Source organism: Mustelus asterias, chromosome 26, assembly GCF_964213995.1.
Source record: "Mustelus asterias chromosome 26, sMusAst1.hap1.1, whole genome shotgun sequence".
Classification (NCBI taxonomy): Eukaryota; Metazoa; Chordata; class Chondrichthyes; order Carcharhiniformes; family Triakidae; genus Mustelus; species Mustelus asterias.
The window spans coordinates 15015738-15038760 of NC_135826.1; the positions used below are offsets into that span (position 1 = coordinate 15015738).

Below are 23023 nucleotides of genomic sequence, written 5' to 3' on the forward strand. Positions count from 1 at the left end.
CACGTGCATCATTAGACTCGTCCAAATCAGGTGTTCACTACTGAATTGGCTGGAAGATGCAAATGATTTAGTAAGACCAGTGACACCATCCCATTTTGAATGGACTTGAATGTTTGAGAGCAGAACCTTCTTCCTCAAGCTCTCCCTTCCAGGAGATATATCACACAATGGACGGGATTCTCTGATCTTATCTGTTCCTGCCCCCAAGAATTTGGCACTCAGCCAAAACCCCATCCACTGCAGCAGCAGGGAATCCCAGCCACAAACAAGGTTGGAGGTTTTTGGCACATGTTCAACAGCCCATTCACTTTGGCAGAACTGGAAGATCCTGATAAAATCTGTGCTCAACAAACCATCAATTTTGGGTCTCGTTATTCAGCATGCCACCACAGAAACCAATATAAAATTTCCTGCTGGAGCCAAGGTCAAGGATTACTACAGTTGAAAAGGCTTGGTTAGGCGGCTTTACATTTCTACGAAACTCTGTAGTGTTATCAAGCCTAACAGCAGCTTCTGTAAAAGTTGTAGAAATGTCAAGTTAAAAATAAACACTTAGTGTGGAATGGAGTGTCTGTTGATGTTGCATTAGGTTTTGCATGAAATATTCCTCCTCAGGGTTGACATTTTGATGTGGATCTTGATAGAAGCATAAAGCAGCTACTGAAAATGCAAGTGAAACCCTTTCCCTATCCCAGCCATTGAACTCAGGAGGGGAAAGTCAAGTTGAAAGGAAACGCCAACATGACATGAAGGCTTGCCTTAATCCAAGGGCTGCTGCATTGTCAAGAGGTGTGGCTTTCTTTGGAGGCTACATAGAACAGAGGCCCTGTTGACTTGATCAGGTAGTGTGAAGAAAAAAATGGCACCATTTACAAAATAACGCAGTTCTGGCAGCAGCTTGGCTAATATTCCCAAATTTGACCATTCATCTTACTTGCTGTTTGTGGTATGTTGTTAAGTGCAATTTGTCTACTGTATACTTGGGACTGTGCTTCAAAGACAGTCCATTAGTTGCGCAGCATAATAAAGCTCTATACAAGTCCAAGTTTATCAAGTCACTGTGGGGTGGGATTTTATGGCCTCCCTCGTTCAGAAACTGTAAAGTCCCACCAAAGGTCAACAGACCTTCATTGTCTTCCCCTAGCCTGCTCCGATTCCCGTGGCGAATGGGGCGGTAAAATTCCAGCCTAAATTGAGTATTGGGAACAGGATACCACCTAATAGTGGAACCACTGCTTTTGCAAATAAACAATAACCAGCATCTTTCCCATCTGAATCAAAACAGAAAATTCTATACAATAAATGATCTCATTGTCTATCGTGCTGGGATTCATATTGTAAAACAATAGTGGACTTTGATTAATCAGACTGGATCACTTTTCTTAAGTATAACATTTGCCCCTTCTGTTAATTCCAATCATTATATGTTGAGGAAGTCTAGCCTGTACCTTAAAAAGGTTTATTTCCAAAACAAAGCAAAGTAACAGACTCTCCCAGACACCGAGTGAGCTGGTTTATATACTTTCACAATTATTTCATAATCCTTCCCCAACTGGGGACAGGTATGTTTACATTCAAATTTAAGGAATATTCTATTGCAGCACAATCTAGCAAGCTCCCAGCACCTATCCAGTATTCAGTGATTTTGAAGATTTATACCAGAGCTCTTGCAATTCCCTCCCTTATTACTTTGCATGCATCATATAAATCTGAGGACTTTGTTTATCCAAGTGTGCATAACTGTACTGCAATCGTGCTGCTAATAATGTGAGTATTTTTGTAACATACCTCTGAATGACCCTTAGTTCCCATTCATGTCAGATAAGCCATTGTCGCTTCCTTGTATACAGGCATACTGAACTTTAAATGAGAAATATTGTTAAAGATGGCTGGAGGATGTCAATTCAGTCACTGACTGAGTTGCTAAAGGGGTGATACTAGGAGATAAACAATGGAATCACATCCCATCTCCAGACAGGACACATAAAAAGCCTCAAACTAATACAGAAACAACTGCCATCTCCTGTGGAGATAATGGAATCTAATCATATCCTGCAAGTAACACCCCAGATTGGTTTGTGGATTTTGCCTACCAAGAATATACAAAGACCGGAAAATTCCAGGGTCTATGGAGCTAGATAGCAGGAGGTTTGAGACCATTTAGTATGGAATTCTTCAAGAGAATTGCATTTTCTCTGACCATTGCATGGAATTGACTGCCCAGTTTTCCCCACCAACAGTGGCTGCATCTCAAAAATAACCAATTTGTGGTGAAACCTTTGGGACATCCAGGAGGTGTAATAAATTATTTTGTAAATGCTGGTTTCTTCTTTGTTATTTGAGGTTGGGAAGGCAAAATACAGCTGTAACCTCTCGAGTGTAACAGTTACCCATGAGACTCCATGTCATATCTAGTATCAGATGAAAAAAATGTTGAATATTTAAACAGGCTGTGTACACAGTGGTGAAATTACAGCAGGGCTATTACAGTTAATATAGAACAAGAACACAAACACGCTGAAAACTGTGCAGTAAACAGCTCTGAGGCAGGCTTAGGGTCAGCAACCCATCAGGAATTAAAATTAATCCCCAGGTCACTGCTGCATGCAGCAGAATATAATTGAGCATCAATAAAAATGGTATTTCTTCATTTTCTTATTACTTGGGCTAGCGCACTTAAGACATTAGTCTGACACTGCTTGGTATATGAAGGTTTTAACCTGTTTGAAAGATAAATTACCTGCTTGTTAAAATACCAGCCAAGACAATGTCATTAATGAGCAAATATTGTATCGTGCAGCAACACTGCCTCCAATTCTGTTCTGCTCAGCCTGTTTGTTGCTCTGTGCAGTCTAAGATTGCATGATACTGTGAAGTGCCAATGTCCCCTAGATGTGTAAGTCCTACATTGTTGCATGGCCACATTCCTCTGCAGTTTGTTTGGAACATTGCATTGGGGGCAAATCCTGAACTTGTGCGATAGTGTAAAGGGGGCAATAGTGTATCAGCCCGTTTTACACCTCCCAATTTTTACTTATTGAAACAAATTTGGCAGCGATGTAAAGCAAGCTGCCTTTTCAACATCACCTGTTTTACACTATTAGACAAAGTCAAGATCTAGCTAGTGTGTCCTAGGCTGATGTGCAAGTAACTTGGCACAAAAGTCCTCTTCTGCACCTATCCTGGCACTGGCTTGAACTAGATTCAGCTGAACAACTACACAATGCGAGTAGAATAAGGGAACTAAATTCAATGCAACTTTAAATTTTGCTTGTTCAATTGAGCAGGCAATTTTGACTTATCGTCACACGTATTAGTATAGTGAAAAGTATTGTTTCTTGCACACTATACTGACAAAGCATACCATTCATAGAGAAGGAAAGGAGAGAGTGCAGAATGTAGTGTTACAGTCATAGCTAGGGTGTAGAGAAAGATCAACTTAATACAAGGTAGGTCCATTCAAAAGTCTGACGGCAGCACTAAAGATTCTCCTGTAGACAGTTTGAGTTCTTTCAGGCTTCTCTTGATCTGCTGCCATAACTTCAATAGAATTCCCAAGCAAGCTTTTTGCTGAACTTCTAACAAAGTTATGGTGGTGGAGAGGGTCCAATTATTTCCTTGCTCCTTGTTGTTGACTATCCCTAAATTTGCAGATAACGTCCAGGGTCACAGGTTTCTGCCATGGGTCTTCAAGTGACTCAACAGGCTGAGATTTGCAGAGCTTTGGGCACAATCAGGCTGGACACCCCGCTAGGTAGTGGGACCCAGAGTACAAGATTTGCTTCCTTTTCTGCCTCATCATTAAGACACGCAGCTTGATGGACAAGTGATCGCCATTCTGAATGTTTCAGTGTTGCCATGCTTCAAGACAAGCTTCAGAGTGTCGGAGGCATTTTCTTTGTCCTCCCTGGGACATTGGCCCCACAAAGTTCCAAGAACAGGACTTGGTTGGGTATGGGTTGAGATTTTTTGATCTCCAATGCTGTGGTTCATTTTAGACAAGAGAACGATTGTGGAAAGAAAGTTAACAAATATTTGTGTACACATGTTTGGAGATCATGTGGAAGTGTCACTATTACTGAGCCATGGATTGTGAATTTGTTTCTGTGATTTTCCTTTCAGTGAGCTACTCCCAATATTAGTTTCAATGAGGTCACTGATGGGGAGTGTATGTCGGGAGAACCACACAAAATGTTGCCCCAAGATACTCGACACTCAAAGATTCGCAGAATGGTTCCAATTTTAAACTCTGAAGAATCACACAGACTCAAAACATTATCTCTGTTCTCACTCTCCACAGATGCTGTCAGACCTGCGGAGCTTTTCCAGCATTTTCGGTTTTACATTTCCAGCATCCACAGTATTTTGCTTTTATTACCCAATTTGAGCTCTCGGCTAACAGAAACTGACCTGGGACAATTAAAATGACCTGCCCTCAGATGCTGAAGTCATCATCTGCTATTTCAGTCAGAGATACAAGTGGAACAGCAGTGATGACTTCCCTATCTGGCCAGAGTGCTTATCGAACTTCTAGGGACTGATCCTATGGACCCCCAACTGCAGCCTTTTGCAAGCAACCCAGCAGGGCATGAGGAAGAATGCAATGTAACGAAGTCTGAAATAGAAACCAGAAATACTCAGCAGCTCTGACAGCATCTGAGGAGAAACAGAGCCAAAATGTCACTGATCTTTCATCCTCAGTAATGTTTTCTCCCTCCAGAGATGCTGCCAGATCTGCTGAGTATTTCCAGCATTTTAGATTTTTATTTCAAACCTCCAGCAGCTGTAGTATTTTGCTTTTTATAACAAGGCTGGATTGCAGATACCCCAGGTTCACTGCTCACATTTGGGATTTGCATGCACAGTATGTGCTCTTCCTGCCCTTTAGAATCAAGGCTAATGACTGCAGTGGGTAGCAGAATCCATGGGGCAGTAACACAATGTCAAAGACTTCATTGTTTGCTGCCTTCTTACTTACAATAAGCAGGCTGCAAACATCCTGTTCATGCAGCCAGTCTAGTTCGAAGTTTTAATTTGTAAGCAGAGAATGTGCATTGATAGACAGATCATCTTTAATCCCAACAAAAACCCAAGACCTTGCATAGGATTAGGGAAAACTCATCAAGGTTAGAAGGGAGGAATGGCAAGCGATAACCAAAACCTTTTTAGAAAAAGATTGAGAGTGTAGCAAAGGAGTTTGAGAGAACAGGACTCAGGCTGAAGGTTTTCCCACCAATGGGCTTTGGCAGGAGTGATACACAGAAGAGTGTTAGTGAGCAGTTGTACCACTGATTAGATGCCTCAACACCCCCTGTGTTTTTAAACAGTAGTTGGCTCACAATGATACCCTACTTGATTTTTCCTAAAGATTATTGCATTGAGTTTGCTATGAAATCAAGACATTTTGCATGCGAGAATTTCGGAGCTGAAGGCCACTGCATTTTAAACAAAACAATTTCCATCTCTGGACTTGAAATGTAATCTTATTTTATAGTAAGTAGTCTCTTTAACACCAAGTTAAAGTCCAACAGGTTTATTTGATAACACAAGCTTTCAGAGCACTGCCCCTTCATCAGGTGAGTGTTTTATAGTGTTAGCTTTATGAAAATTGGAACCATAGAATTCCTACAATGCAGAAAGAGGCCATTCAACCCATTGAACCTGCATCTGAAAGTGCACTCTACCCAGGCTTACACCCCTCCACCCTATCCTTAATCCCCCACATTTTAACATGGCTAATCCACCTAACCTATGTATCTTTGGACTGTGGGAGGAAACTGGAGCACCTGGAGGGAACCCACGCAGACACCAGGAGAATGTGCACACTCTGCACAGTCACCCAAGGCTGGAATCGATCCCAGGCGCTGAAAGGCAGCAGTGCCAACCACTGTGCCACCCAACGACAATTAGTTAAGCAATAACTTAAATAGCTACAGTTAACCTCGTTCATCTGATAGGAATAGGATGAGGGGGGATTAAAATGACTGTCACGTTGTTTTCACAATAACTTTCTTATTGCTTTCAGGGAGTTGCTCACCATAGACAAGTGTGGGTTAATATCTAAAAGCTGGAAGTATAGGGCAGAATGGGGTCCCATCACCATTTTAACTGCACAGGTGAGCATCACGCTAGTTAAACCTGGTGCCAAGCAGGATTGGGGTGAGAAGAGGCACAGGATGGTCAATAGTTTCTATACTTAAAAAATCTCTTTCCTGTCATCCAGGAGGGATAGAAGTGCTCCTCCAGCCTCAACCTGCAACACCCCCCCACCCCCCGCCGCCCCAACCACTAAATCTTCTAGATCCTCCCTGACTGACACCACACCCACCAAGGCATTCCCGCCACCCATTCTCCAAAACCTCCTGCCACTGTGCTCACTAGACCCCAGCCAGCACAACTCACCTGGAGAAATAATCCTGGGCTTCTTTTAAAGCGTGCACACGTCTTGTTCCAGTCTCTTCAGGAACTTGGTTCCCAAATTTATATTTGGGGAACTGTCCAATTTTAAAACTTTTGTAAATTTGTTCATGGGATTTAAGTGGCAAGGGCAAAATGCCAGCCTGTGTTGCACATCCTTAATTGCCCTTGTAAAGGTTGTATTGAGCCACCTTCTGAACCTTGTGCAGTTACACCCACAGGACTGTTGGGGAGGGAGTTCCATGTTTTTAAACCCAGCAATGGTGAAGGAACAACAGCATAGTTCCAGATAAGAATGGTGTGGGACCTGGAGGGGAACTTGCAGATGTGTTCCACACTTGCTGTCCTTAATCCTCGAGGGTGCTCGTTTTAGCCCTTGTCCTCTTTTCAGGTCAAACCAAACCAAGTAAACAAACTCAGATTAAACTATGCAAGGAAGGGGGCGGGGGGGGGGGGGGGGGGGGGCGGGGGGAGGAGGGGAGTGTAGAAAAATAAGAAACTGAGGCTTAAATAAAACCTCAGTGTATGTTTCATTTTTCAACATTTCTTCTAAAGTTGTGGATTACCAACCAGCACTGATTTTTAATGTTTTGCTCTCCAGGTTTCTCAAATTCTTTCACCATTACGTCAAAACGGAGCTTCAGTTTCTAGAGTTTACAACAGCCGAACCTGGAGGAGAATCTCAACATTTAGGTCTTGTTCTACTATCTTCTTGACAAACGTGCAGCAGACATTTCCTTCCTCAACCTTAATGAAAACAACACTACATTATAACAGTAGGTAGTGAAGTTTATGTTGTAGGACTAGTAATCCAGAGACCTGGATGAATAACTTGGGGATGTGCATTTAAATCTCAATTTTGCAATTTGAGATTGATTTTTTTTTAAAAAAGCTTGTATCAATAAAAATGACCATAAAATTTATTGAGTTCATTAATTCCCTTCATGGAAAAAAAAAGCCTGCCACCCTCATATGCAATCCACAGCAAAGTTGTTCATCATTTACTACCCTCAGTGATCTAGCAAACCGCTCAGTTGATTCAAATTGGCAGCGAAGGATGTCTCAGACTTTTGGCTAAAAATCAAGTATCAGATCAAGAGCAATGCCTTTTCGTGCCAGCCTCTTGTGGGGACCATGAATTCGATTCAATTTGAATTTGATTTTGGAGCCAGCAAGGAGATGGATTAAGGGCTTACCCTGTCCACTGGCTTTGTAACTTGAACAAAAATTAAAATATTAATTTTATTAATGATCTTGTCCACCTGAAGAAATTTGCTCAGCATGGCTTTTGATGATCTTTATCCGACTTTAATTCCTGTCTTGAAACTCGACGCAGAATGTAGGATTGCTATGTTCAGAAGTTTGTAAAATGCAAAGGCAAACACAGCTGATCCAAAAGATGCAACCCATTATACTTCCTCAGAATTGCACTGGGATAGCAGCCTAGATTTGTGCACAGTTGTGGAGTGGGATTGCAACCGTTAACCTGACTCAGAGGTTTGGGTGTTGTGACTGCTCCAGGGATTATCTATAAATGTTAGGATTCCAACCATTGACATGCAAGAGGCCAACATTCCTTGGTGGAGCATTGTTATGCCAAAAGATTAACTGGCAAAAAGATTAACTGGCATTTCATCTGTACAGTATTACTGTGCATAGATTAGTGACCGAATTTGCCTATGCAAACATCTACTTGGGACATTTTAACACTATAAATGCAAGTCCTTTACTTATTAACAAGATTCAAGACAAAACCAACAATGCTCATGCAAATGGCCATGTTGTGTTATCAAGTAGGAATGACATGACTTTTAAACAGGCAAGGAGACATATGGAATGCTTGCCTTTATTAGCCAAAGCATAGAGTACAAGAGCAGGGATGTTATGGTGGGGCGTATGAAACACTGGTTAGGCTGCAACTAAGTAGTGTGCAGTTCTGGTCACCACACTATAGAAAGAATGTGATTGCACTAGAAAGGGTGCAGAGGAGATTCACCCAGAGGTTGCCTGGGCTGCTAAGAAGAGACGTTGGTTAAGCCCAAGCAACCTCCTCTGCATCCTTTCTATATAGTGCACTGCGAAAGGTTAGTCATGGCACAAATCAATTCCTGCCTGGATCCACTACAGTTCACCTATCGCCGCAACAGTTCCACAGCAGATGCCATCTCCCTGGCCCTACACTCAACACTGGAACACCTAGACAACAAAGACACCTACATCAGACTCCTATTTCATAGGCTACAGCTCAGCCTTTAACACCATTATTCCTACAAGACTCATCTCCAAACTGGGGCACCTTGACTTCCTAATCCATAGACTGCAGTCAGTAAGGAAAGGCAACAACACCTCCAAAGATCATCCTCCACACTGGTGCCCCTAGTTATTGACCCTCTACTAAGGGGAAACGTTTCTTCCTATCTATGCCCCTCAATTTTGTACACCTCAAACAAGTCCCTCCTCTTCATTCTCTGCTAAGGAAACCAACCTTGATTTGATACGTCACATGTATTAGTTTACACTGAAAAGTATTGTGTCCTCAGCCCCTTACTATACTCCTTATACACCGACTGTGCGGCCAAATTCCCCTTAAAACTCGATTTTCAAGTTTGCTGATGACACCACCATTGTGGGTCGGATCTCAAACAATGATGAGACAGAGTACAGGAATGAGATAGAGAATCTGGTGAACTGGTGCAATGACAATAATCTCTCCTTCAATGTCAACAAAACGAGGAAGTTGTCATCGACTTCAGGAAGCGTAGTGGAGAGCGTGCCCGTTTACATCAAAGGGGACGAAATAGAAATATTTGAGAGTTTCAAGTTTAGGTGTCCAGATCACCAACCTGTCCTGGTCTCCCCCATGCCGACACTATAGTCAAGAAAGCTCACCAACACCTCTACCTTCTCAGAAGACTGAGGAAATTTGGCATGTCCGCCACAACTCTCACCAACTTCTACAGATGCACCATAGACAGCATTCTTTCTGGTTGTATCACAACTTGGTACGGCTCCTGCTGTCCAAGACCACAATAAACTACAAAGGGTCGTGAATGAAACCCAGTCCATCACTCAAACTAGCCTCCCATCCATTGACACTGTCTGCACTTCAAGCTGCCTCAGAAATGCAGCCAGCGTAATCAAGGACCCCAGGCATACTCTCTTCCACTGGGAAAAAGATACAAAAGTCTGAGGTCACGTACCAACTGACGCAAAAACAGCTTCTTCCTTGCTGCCATGAGATTTCTGAATGGACCTACCTCACATTAAGTTGATCTTTCTCTACACTCTAGTTATGACTAACATTACATTCTGCACTCTCTCCTTTCCTATGTACGATATCCTCCATGCTGTAAAACTATGACTAAGTTAGTCATTAAACAATTCTACAAACAGAATGTCAGCAGTTACAAAACAAGATTCAGTGTTTAGGGAAAAATTGTTAAAGAATAGTGCAGGTTAATGGGGAGCAATACAAGAGTGCGAATCCCAATGTCGACTTTTTAATGTCAATGTTATTTTAATGGGAGCGTCTGCTTGTGGTCATCTTTGAAGAAATACAAGCACATTGAACTGAATTGGCTAATGAGCTGCAAACAATGCGATTGTAGAAAGCACATAGACTGAGAACAACCAGTTTTCAACAGATGCTGTCAATAGTGACAAGACAGAGAGCACAAACTTGTAGGCATCAATCTACATCGATTCTTAGTAGAAAACATGGTCGGAAATTGTCAGTTGTGTACACTGCGATGCTGTCCATCGATGCAGTCACACTGTAATACATCAATCCATTAATTAACCAACGTACTAACCTATCAGTGTTAGCAATCATTTGCGGGGCTCATTTCTACTGAGTACGTGCTCATATTAAAATTTCCGGATTTTCCCCCCCAGCTATGGAAATATGTTGCTGAAAGACTTTGCAACAATCTGACCATTTGAAACGCACCAGTTAGCGAATGTCCGGAGCAGCTTGAATTTCACCAATCTGAAACTACCTTGCTTCCTTTGCAACATTTAATGCGCAAAAAGATATGTATTAAAAGTTCCAGTCCGGAGATGGTTTACTGTTAGACCCTGTATTCCAGTGAGTGATGGGCTGCGAGGGTTGAAGTGGGTTACCTGTATTGATCGAACTTTGCGAATTTACTCCAATCTACAGGGTTGCTTTTATAAGATTCCATCAAACCGTGCACTTCTTCCACGTTGACTTTGTCACTGGAGAAAATTTCATGAAGTTGTTTGATCAAATCCTCTAAAGTCTCCGGCGCCTGGAGCTGGGTCTGATTCATCTTTATTCCGCGTTTCAGTAATTAACCCAAACCAGCAGCGGAGCAGACTCAAAGAAGTGAAGGTGATTAACAGACTGCAGCAACGCATTTTATAAGGAGCCTGGAAAAATTGTGGGCGGAATGAGGGAGGAGTTCCGGGAAATTAAAGTAATGAATTAGTCAAAACATTCCCATTGGCAACGTCTGACCAATAATTCCTGCATCCTGAACTGATGACTGCCCGTTGGGCACCGCAGGGGGGGGCGGTGTTATCGACCCTGATAATCACATTTTAATTTGATGTTTTCAAGTTTCCTTTGTACTTTGATTTTTGTTCGGGCTGTTCCCCCACCTTTTGGGGAGTTGCCCCTTTTACTTTGTCCTGACTTAATTTGAGTTTGTTTATTTGGTTTGACCTAAAAAAAAGAAGCCTGAACTGATGACTCAACACATCAAACTGTTTGGACGCTCAAAGTTTAACATTTTGTGTCAAAATAATCTAGAATTCTGCAGTATTTGGATTTTTTTGTTGTTGTTCAGTTTACAGTTGGGACAAGTGCCCAAGGCTCTGGTGAAATTATACAAATGATTCACATTTCATGGAATCATAGAATCCCTACCATGCAGGAGGCCATTCGGCCCATTGAGCCTTTAACACCACATACATTTCTTTATTTTCTTGAAATGGATGAGGATGTACTCCAGGGTTATGCCACATTTTTAAAGTAATTTTACCAAGCCCTTTATACTGTTAAAAGCTGGCAGGATTTAGCTGCACTGTATCTCACTCATTGTTTGATTCAGATGGACGCTCCCACGTATTGACTTTATCCTAGCTCAGACAAAGCAGCCATTGTCAGGGTTCTGGTTGTCCAATCTATGTGTCTCTCTGAAGTAAAATCGATGCAAATTCAGCCTTGCAAGTGGACTCCCACTTCCTCCTGAGCGGTGCTCCCCAGCACGACCTAAGTCCCACTCCTAACTGAACCTCATGCCTGTGCTCCATTCTTACCCCCACTGAGTCCCTCCCTGACCTGAATTTTGCTGCTACTGAAAGTAATTTCTGCCACTGAATAATAGGGGTCAAATTCCCTGGATAACATGGTTTCCTACTTTCACTACATGGCAGGAAAGTGAGTTTAAACATTAACAGAGGACAGAGGGTGGTGGGGATGAGGAGGTTAGAAAGAAGGTCATACAATTCTACTTAGGGAGAGAGAAGATACCCCTGTGCAAACGCCATCGAGAATCCAGAGGAGTGTGTAGCGTACCCAATGCACAGGTAAAAGATAGCTCAAAGTGGCTGGAAAGGATTGTGGGAATGGAAGGGGATAAGCTGTGGCCCATGTCAGAACCATTGACATAGGAAGGAACAGGGAACAAGGTTACATAGGAATTAGGAGAGAAGTCATTCAGCCCTTCGATAGAAATAATATTAGAAACACAACAACTTAAAAGATAAGAAACAGAAATAATAAGTGCAAAGATCAGAGTACAAAGTTGATAAAGGTAATAGAAATACTTTGTATACAGGCAAGGTTCCAGGAATTTAAAATAAGATGTACTGCTTTAATCTAAGAATTGATTGGATAATTACGTGTCAGTCCACTGTTTAAGACAGGTGAAAGAGGAAAAATAGTGATTAATGGACTAGTTAATCTGACATCTGTTGCCAGGAAATTAGCAGCCTGGGTTGATTATGCCGGGTGAACCTAGTTGAATTCTTGTTTAAGTGGTGACTAAAGTAGTGGACAGGGGAATGTCTCTGGATTTTTTTTTATTGACTCCCAGAAGGCATTTGGTGAAATCCTTCATAAGAGCCAGTTAGCTAAAGTTGAAGCTCGCGGATTTGAAGGCAAATTATTACCTTGGTTAGGAATTTGCTGAGTGGTAAGAGATAAGGTGGACGGATAATGGACAGGTACTTTAATTGGCAGGATGTGATTAGTAATGTCTTGTGAGGATCTGTGTTCAGTCTGCAAACTGGGTTCGGGGGGCATGAAGGAGAAGAGGAAGGATTCAGTGGAGGAGAAGAGGAGGGATTCAGTGGAGGAGTAGAAGATGGATCCAATGGACCAGATGCATCAACCCTGCCAAGACCCCGCAGGATCTTAAAGGTTTCAATCAAGTTGCTGCTTACTCTTCTAAACTCCAGCGGATATAAGCCTACCCTTTCCTCATAAGTCAACCCATTCCAGGTATTAGTCTAGTAGACTTCACTGAACTGCTTCCAATGCATTTGCATCCTCCCTTAAATAAGGAGACCATTACTGTACACAGTACTCCAGATGTAGTCTCAACAATTCCCTATATAACTGCATCATAATCTCCCTACCTTTGTATTCAACCCCACTCCACAATAAATTACAACATTCTATTATTACTAAGCCTTCCTAATTGCTTACTGTACATGCTTTTGTGATTTGTGCACTAGGACACTCAGATCCTCTGCAATCTCTTACCATTTAGATATTGGCCGGAATTCTCCAATCTCGCCTGGGGCTGGGATTACCTGGTCCTTTTGCTGTGAACAGAGATTTGGCTGAACACCAAATTCACCATTCTTGTTGGCAGTGATGGCGGGGTGTGTGAGAGCGAAGAATTCTGGCCGATAGATTTTTTTTTTTCCTGCCAAAATGGACAATTTCACGCTTTCCCATATTTTACTCCATTTGCCAGGTCTTTGCCCACTCAGATAACCTATCTATTCCCTTTGTAGCCTCTGTGTTTGTCCTTTTCACATCTTATTATCCTACCTATCTTTGTATTATCAGAAAATTTAGCAACCATACCTTTGGTCCTTTCATCCAAGTCATTTATATAAATTGTAAAAAGTTGAGGCATTGATCCCTGTGTCACACCACTTGTTACATCTTGCCAACTAAGAAAATACCCATTTATGCCTACCATCTGTTTTCTGTTAGCTAGCCAATCTTCTATCCATGCAAATATGTTATCCCTTAAACCATGAGCCATTATTTTTCACAATACCTTTAATGTGGCACCTTTTCAAATACATTCTGGAAATCTAAATACAGTCCATCCACTGCTTTCATTTTAACCACAGGATATGTTATTTCTTCAAAGAACTTCAACAAATTGGTTAAATATGATTTCCATTTCACAAAACAATTTGCCTCTGCCTGATTGCCTTGAATTTTCCTAGCGTCTTTAATAATACCTTCTAACATTTTCCCTATGATAGATCAAAGAGAGTTAGACACTAAGGGGCAATTTGGCATGGCCAATCCACCTAACCCACACATCTTTGGACTGTGAAAGGAAATCAGAGCACCAGGAGGAAACCCATGCAGACACGGAGAGACTGTGCAAACTCCACACAGACAGTGACCTGAGGCCGGAATTGAATCTGGGACCCTGATGCTGTGAGGCAGCAGTGTTGAACTGACTGAACTCCTGCTTTCTGTCTTCCTTTTTTGAATTAAAAAATTACATTTGGTCTTTTGCAACCGAACGGAACCTTCCCCGAGTCGAGGGAATCTTTGCAAATCAATACCAAATCATCAGCTATCTCACTAGCCACTTCTTTTCAGACCCCAGGATGAAATCCATCAGGACCTGGGGATTTGTCAGCCTGCAGAGCCAACAATTTTCTCAGTATCACGTCCCTGGTAATTGTAATTTTACTAAGTTCCTCCCTCCCTTTCTATTCCTGATTTCTAGCTATTTTTGGGATGTTACTTGTCTATAGTGAAGATCAATGCAAAGCACCTGTTCAATCCATCCGCCATCTCCTTATTTTCAATTAACCAGACTCAATTTCTATAGAACCTGTGCTCACTTTGTTAACTCATTTCTTTTTAAAATATAAATAGAAACTGAAATATCAGTCTTTATATTTCCAGCTTGCTTTCACTGGTATTTTCCTTCTTTATCAACCCACACTGTCTGTGTGGAGTTTGCACATTCTCCCCATGTCTGGGTTTCTTCCGGGTGCTCCGGTTTCCTCCCACAGTCGAAAGATTAAAAAGTTTAAAGTTTATTTATTAGTCATAAGTAGGCTTACAAGTAGCTTACGCTGCAATGAAATTACTGTGAAATTCCCCTAGTCCCCACACTCCGGCGCCTGTTTGGGTCACTGCACCTAACCAGCATGTCTTTCAGACTGTGGGAGGAAACCGGAACACCCAGAGGAAACCCATACAGACAAGGGGAGAACGTGCAAACTCCACACAGACAGTGACCCAAGCTGGGAATCGAACCCGGGTCCTCGGCGCTGTGAGGCAGCAGTGCTAACCACTGTGCCAGAATTGGCCATGCCAAATTCTCTCTCAATGTACCCGAACAGGTGCCGGAGTGTGGCGACTAGGGGATTTTCACAGTAACTTCATTGCAGTGTTAATGTAAGCCTACTTGTGACTAATAAGTAAACTTCAACCTTAACCTTTTGGTCATTATTTGCTGTTTTTATATTTGGTCCAATCTTCTGACTTGCCACCCATCTTTGTGCAATTATATATTTTCTCCTTAAGTTTTGATGCTATCTTTCATTTTATTAGTTAACCACGGGATGGTGGGTCCTACCCTTGGAATTTTTCATTCTCATTGGAATGTATGTATTCTGAAATGTCCCATTAAATGCCTGCCACTGCATCTCTATTGATCTTCCTTTAACCTAATTTGACCATTCACCCTAGTTAGCTCTGCTTTCATGTCCTCATATTTGCCTTTATTTGAGTTTAAACTAAAAGTCTTGGACTCACTCTTCTCTCCCTCAAACTGAATGCAAAATCCAACCATATTATGATCACTACAACCCAGGAGTGCCTTCACTATCAGGTCATTAAATAATCTTATCTCATTGCAAAGTACCAGCTCTAGTATCGCCTGCTCTCTGGTTGGTAGCAGAATGTGCTGTTCTGAGAAACTATCCTAAAAACATTCTATGAATTCCTCATCTAAACTACCTTTACCCATCTGACATTCCCAGTCTATATGCAGATTAAAATCCCCCAGATTATCACCATACCTTTCTGACAAACTCCCATCATTTATTTCTTTATACCCCATCCTACCATATAGTTGCTGTTAGGGAACCAGTACACTACTCCCATGAGTGAATTCTTGTCTTTATCATTTCTCATCTCAAATCATTTCTATATCCTGGTTTCCTCAAGTTCAGTGATCCCTCTCTAATGTGCTAATACCATCATTAATTAATAGAGCCACTCCTCCAATTTTTCTTGCCTTCCTGAATGTCACATTCCCTTCAATATTCAGGTCGCAATCTAATATTATCCTGCACTATGTCTCTGGAATCGCAATCACATCATATTAATTAATTTCTATTTGCGCTATCAGTTCAACTGTTTTGTTTCAGGTGCTCCATGTATTCAGATATTAAACCTTTAGTTTTGTCCTTTTATTATTTTTGTAACATCTAGCCATATCTGCTTATTTACTCTAAGACTTGTATTCCCTGTGTCCTTTCCTGTCTCAGAATATTTATAATTTTCCACATAATACCTTTCTTTCTTGCCTTTTCCCGACTCTTTGATACACCACATCTTCCCAAATTTAATCTCTTGCCACCACTATTTAGTTAAAAAACCTCTCAACTTCCTTAGTTATGCAGCTTGCAAGAACACTGGTCCCAGCAAGGTTCAGGTGTAGATCGTCCCAATGGTGAAGCCCTGACATTCCCCAGTACTGGTGCCAGTGCCCAAGAACTGGAACCCGCTTCTCCCAAACCAGTCTTTGAGCCACATATTCATCTCTTTAATTTTATGTACCCAATTTCAATTTGTGTGTGGCTCAGGTAATAATCCAGAGATTATTACCTTTGAGGCTCTGCTTTCTAATTCAGTGTCTAGCTCCACATACTCTCTCTGCCGAACCTCTTTGATGGTTCTACCTATTCATTGGTACCTACATGGTACATAGCATGGATCCTCCCCTTCCCACTGCAAGTTCCTCTCTAGCACAGAGCCGATGTCCTGAATCCTGGCACAAGGCAGGCAACACAGCTGTATAGACCCTTTGCTGCAGGGAACAGTGACAATCCCTCCCACTACGTAGTGGTCTCATACTATCACTACATTTCTTTTTGCTCCCCCTACTGGACTGGCTTCCTGTGCCACAGTGCCATGGTCAATTTGCCTATCTACCCCCACTCTCAGCCAACCAAGCTGAGGGAACCTCAAACCTATAGCACAGTTGCAGAAGCTGAGGCTCCTGCACCTACTCTCTGGCTCCTGCCTCACTCACAGCCACACCCTCCTTACCTGACTTCTGACAAATCAGAAGACCCTATCCTAAGAGCTGTGAGTGCCTCCTGGTACAAAGCATGCAGGTAACATTCTCCCTCCGTGATGTGTCGCAGTATCTGCAGCTCAGCCTCCAGCTCAGTAACTCTGAGCTGAAGCACTTCAAGCTGCAAACATGTTTGCCCTGAATCACACAGCTAACCAGGAGCTCCCACATGTTACAGTCTTGACAAATCATCCGACCTGCAACCCTTAATGTGTTTTAATTAATTCGTTAATATATTAATCGCTGCTTTCACTTCAGGCAGCCTGTAGTTGCAGCTGAAGCCTAGCATGGGGAACAGGCCTCCAAGCCTACCTGGAGTAGCTGCCTGGAGTCTGCCACTGAAAGACCAACTCCAGGCAGCTACACTGTTCCCCAGAAGCTCTGAGGACCCAGAGGCCAGCTGGAAAATTCCAATCGGCTCCTGACTTTGGGGCCCGATCAGCCTTTAATTAGTTAAGTTGGCTACATCATGCTTACAGGCAATTAGCCCTGTCAAGCATCCATCCCATCTTCGGGAAAATGGGCTGGGGAGCGGGAGAAGCAACACAATGACCGCAATGTGAAATTCCGCGCTTGTCCACCTCTGTGTCCACCCTCATACTGCAGGGCCTGAAAACTCAGCCCTGAGGTTTAAGGAAGAGATTAACAACTTAAAGTTTCAATCCTCAGTAAGGCAAATTTCAATGGGATGAGACATGAACTGACTGACCACAGTAAACTGAACTAAACCAATAAGGAGTAACTCTAATGGATAAACCATACAGTGGGAAGAATTCAAAGAAGTATTTGGTACAATCCAAGACAAGTACTTTGCCCCTAAAAGGCAAAGCTCCATACATGCAGTTAAGCAGCAATGGTTAACAAATGAGGTAAGAGACAGTGTTAGCTTAAAGGAAAATACTTACATAAATGCAGGGAAAATCAAAATGCAGCTGACAAGGAGAACTATAAAAGGCAATAAAGGGACACAAAGAAAATATTAGTGGTCCAAAAGAAATTGAGAAGAATTGCACAGCATATGAAAGCTGACAGTAGATTTTTAATGAATATATTAAGGGAAGGAACATGCGTTATTAAATTCAGGCACATGTGACATTGTAATCGACAATAAGGAAATGATAGACTTATTAAATGAGTGTCATAGATTGATACAGTAAAAAGTCTCACAACACGAGGTTAAAGTCCAACAGGTTTATTCGGTAGCACGAGCTTTCAGAGCGCTGCCTCTGCATCAGGCGAGTGGAGAATTGGGTTCACAAACATGGCATATATAGACACAGACTCAATTGCAAGATAATGGTTGGAATACGAGTCTTAACAGGTAATCAAGTCTTTACAGGTACAGACAATGTGAGTGGAGAGAGGGTTAAGCCCTGGTTAAGGAGGTGTGAATTGTCTCAAGCCAGGACAGTTAGTAGGGTTTTGCAAGTCGAGGCAAGTCGTGGGGGTTACAGGTAGCGTGACATGAACACAAGATCTCAATTGAGGCCGTCCTCATGTGTGTGGAACTTGGCTATCAGTTTCTGCTCGGCGATTCTGCGCTGTTGTGTGTCTTGAAGGCCGCCTTGGAGAACGCTTACCCGAAGATTGGAGGCTGAATGCCCTCGACTGCTGAAGTGCTGAGCAGAAACTGATAGCCAAATTCCGCACACACGAGGACGGCCTCAACCGGGATATTGGGTTCATGTCACACTATTTGTAACCCCCACAGCTTGCCTGGACCTGCAGAGTTTCACTGGCTGTCTTGTCTGGAGACAATACACATCTTTTTAGCCTGTCTTGATGCTCTCTCCACTCACGTTGTTTGTTTCTTAAAGACTTGATTAGTTGTAAGTATTCGCATTCCAACCATTATTCATGTAAATTGAGTCTGTGTCTTTATATGCCCTGTTTGTGAACAGAATTCCCACTCACCTGAAGAAGGGGCTTGGAGCTCCGAAAGCTTGTGTGGCTTTTGCTACCAAATAAACCTGTTGGACTTTAACCTGGTGTTGTTAAACTTCTTGTAGTGTTCCCCGACAGGAAGGGAACACTCCTGCCTGGTGATTGTCGAGCGATGTCCATTCAACCGTTGTAGCGTCTGCATGGTCTCCCCAATGTACCATGCCTCGGGACATCCTTTCCTGCAGCGTATCAGGTAGACAACTTTGGCCGAGTTGCAAGAGTAGGTACCGTGTACCTGGTAGATGGTGTTCTCACGTGAGATGATGGCATCCGTGTCGATGATCCGACACGTCTTGCAGAGGTTGCTGTGGCAGGGTTGTGTGGTGTCGTGGTCACTGTTCTCCTGAAGGCTGGGAAGTTTGCTGCGAACAATGGTCTGCTTGAGATTGCGTGGTTGTTTGAAGGCAAATAGTGGGGATGTGAGGATGGCTTTGGCGAGATGTTCATAATTATTGATGACATGTTGAAGGCTCCGAAGAAGATGTCGTAGCTTCTCCGCTCCAGGGAAGTACTGGATGATGAAGGGTACTCTGTTGGCCGTGTGACTATCCGACCTCCTGTCTCTTAAAGTTATGCCCCCTGGTTATTGACCCCTTGCTAAGGGGAAAAGTTACTTCCTATCCACCTGATCTATGCCCCTCATAATTTTATACACCTCAATCAAGTCCACCCCTCTGCTCCAAGAAAAACAACCTCAGCCTATCCAGTTTCTCGATAGCTGAAACCCTCCAGCCCAGGTAACATCCTGGTGAATCGCCTCTGCACCTTCTCTAGTGCAATAACTTCCTTCCTATAGTATGGCAACCAGAACTGCACACAATACTCCAGCTGTGACCTAAGCTTGAGTGCTTTGTGTTTTTCTACAAAAAGTAGGAATAAATTAACATAGAATGATTGACTATAGTCTTGCCATTCCCCACAAATTCCATGACGTATGGTTGATCTTTCACATTATCACAGAATCATGGGGCTGAATTTTCCACTTATTCGACTAAGTGAGGTGACGGACGGTTCCAGTGGTGCCCTTCCCGCTGGCCGGAATGGCAGGAACTTGCATCTGATTCCGTGCTTGGAACCTCATTGATTAAAAACATCTCTCCGAATCACCTGGCAGGGTCGCAAGCTGATTCGTTCACCTGCTGTCGGCTGGCAGGTTCAAAGGTCCCGGCAGAATATCTAAATGCAACACGTTCATATCACTCTCTCCAGTCCACATGTCGTCAGGAGACTGCTAATGAGAACTTCCAGCCAGGAGCAAAAAGCTACCCAGGCTTCAGGTGTCAGGTCCTTAATGCCTTTGATCCATGGAGCCTGGGTGCAGAGGCGTGCCCTCTACCCCTCAACCCTAGGGATAGTTCGAGGAAGCACAGCAACCTCAACCCTCCGGCCTGGAAGGCTGTTACCCAGAGGTCAGCGTGGTTGGCAACTGTACCCATAACACCACACTGTGCCAGAAGCAGATCTCATTCACTCCACCAGGGTAAGTCCTCTCTCAGCTCCCTCCAGTATCAAACTCTCCACATGGAACCATGTACTCAAATGGCTACTCTCTTCATGGATCGCACACATCCATTAGCGGGGGGGGGGACACACATATCAACACTCATTCTGTCATGAAGACTTTCACATGACCACCATCCCATCTATCATAATAAATGCAAAATACTGCGGATGCTGGAAATCTGAAATAAAATTGGAAAATGCTGAAAAGGTTGGGCAGCATTTGTGGAGAGAGAAACACAGTTAACGATTCAAGTCAATTGACCCTTCTACAGAACTGAAAAGGGATAGAAATGTGATTAATTGTATGTTTGGAGAGGGTGTGGGGCAGAATGGAAAGTCAGTCCAAGTAATGCCTGTTTTTTTTGTGGGGTATGTGGAACATTCCTTGGTCCAGTGCTATTCAAACCCTCTCCCATAACTCTTTCTCCGTTATATCGATGACTGCATTAGTGTCACTTCATGCTCTTGTCTGGACCCGGAAAGATTTATCGATTTTGCTTCCAATTTCCACCCCTTCCACTCACCTTCACATGGTCCATCTCCAACACTTCCCTTCCCTTTCTTGATTTTTCTGTCTCCATTTCTGGCAATAGACTGGCCACCAATACACATTGCAAGCTCACAGATTCCCACAGCTACGTCGACTACAGCCCCTCACACCCTGCTTCCTATAAGGACTCCATCCCATTCTCCTACTCTCTTCAATTCTGCCGCATCTGTTGCAACGATGCCATCTTCAAAAACAACGCTTCTGACACGTTTGCCTTTTTCCTCAGGTGAGGTATTCCCCGCACTGTTATTGACAGGGTTCTCATCCGTGTCTAACCCGTTTCCCACACCTAGCCTTTACCCCTTCCCCTGCCGCCCAGAACAGTGACAGGGACCCCCTTGCTCTCACTTTTCACCCCATCAGCCTCCGCATTCAAAGGATCATCTCTGCCATTTCTGCCAACTCCAGCATGTTGCCACCATGAAACACACCTTTCCCTCACGCCCACTCCCCCCAACCCCCCACCAGCATTCCATTGGACCATTCCCTTCCTGACACCCTGGTCCACTCCTCCATCACTCCAACCCTTCATCCTCTTCTCATGGAATTGCAGAAGGTGCAACATTTGCTCCTTTAGCTCCTCACTGTCCAAGGGCCCAAAACACTCCTTTCAGGTCAAGCATCATTTCACTTGCAGTTCGTCCAATTCAGCCCACTGCTCCCAATGTGGTCTTCTTTACACTGGGGAGACTAAACGCAGACTGAGTGACCGCTTTGCGGAACACCTTCACTCAGTCCACAAGCACGACCCCAATCATCCTGTCACTTGCCATGTTAACTCAGTATCTTGCTCTCATGCCCACATAATGGCTATCCATTATTAAAGAGGAGATAGCAGGGCATCTGGATAGAAATGGTTCGATCAATCAGACGCAGCATGGATTCATGAGGGGAAAGTCGTGCTTGACGAACATGTTGGATTTTTATGAAGATGTGACTAGGGCGGTTGATGGAGGAGAACCGGTGGATGCGGTGTTTTTGGATTTCCAAAAGGCGTTTGATAAGGTGCCCCATAAAAGGCTGCTGAAGAAGATTAGGGCACACGGAGTTGGGGGAGTGTGTTAAAGTGGATTGGGGACTGGCTATCTGACAGGAAGCAAAGAGTTGGAATAAATGGGTGTTTTTCCGGTTGGAGGAAGGTAACTAGTGGCGTGCCGCAGGGATCGGTACTCGGGCCGCAACTGTTTACCATTTATATAGATGATCTGGGGGAGGGGACGGAGTGTAGGGTAACGAAGTTTGCAGACGACACAAAGATAAGTGGAAAAGTGAATCGTGTGGAGGACGGAGAAGATCTGCAGAGAGATTTGGACAGGCTGAGTGAGTGGGCGAGGATATGGCAAATGGAGTATAACGTTGAGAAATGCGAGGTTATACACTTTGGAGGAAATAATAACAAATGGGATTACTATCTCAATGGAAACAAATTAAAACATGCTACCGTGCAAAGGGACCTGGGGGTCCTTGTGCATGAGACGCAAAAGCCCAGTCTGCAGGTACAACAGGTGATCAAGAAGGCAAATGGGATGTTGGCCTATATTGCGAGGGGGATAGAATATAAAAGCAGGGATGTCTTGATGCACCTGTACAGGGCATTGGTGAGGCCGCAGCTGGAATACTGTGTGCAGTATTGGTCCCCTTATATGAGGAAGGATATATTGGCATTGGAGGGAGTGCAGAGAAGGTTCACCAGGTTGATACCGGAGATGAGGGGTTTGGATTATGAGGAGAGGCTGAGGAGATTGGGTTTGTACTCGTTGGAGTTTAGAAGGATGAGGGGGGATCTTATGGAGACTTATAAGATAATGCGGGGGCTGGATAGGGTGGAGGCGGAGAGATTCTTTCCACTTAGTAAGGAAGTTAAAACTAGAGGACACAGCCTCAAAATAAAGGGGGGTCGGTTTAAGACAGAGTTGAGGAGGAACTTCTTCTCCCAGAGGGTGGTGAATCTCTGGAATTCTCTGCCCACTGAGGTGGTGGAGGCTACCTCGCTGAATATGTTTAAAGCGCGGATGGATGGATTCCTGATCGGTAAGGGAATTAAGGGTTATGGGGATCAGGCGGG

At 43.4% G+C, this 23023-nt stretch overlaps 1 protein-coding gene across 1 annotated transcript in view; it reads right to left on the reverse strand.

Annotated features, from left to right (window-relative positions):
* Positions 1–10799, reverse strand: part of LOC144479467 (cysteine dioxygenase type 1-like) — a 32985-nt gene extending 22186 nt beyond the window's left edge. The window contains exon 1 of the mRNA XM_078198166.1: positions 10540–10799. Within this exon, the coding sequence (XP_078054292.1) occupies positions 10540–10709 (170 nt within the window). The 5' untranslated portion in view covers positions 10710–10799. The remainder of the gene's footprint in view (positions 1–10539) is intronic.
* Between the last annotated feature and the right edge of the window lie 12224 nt (positions 10800–23023).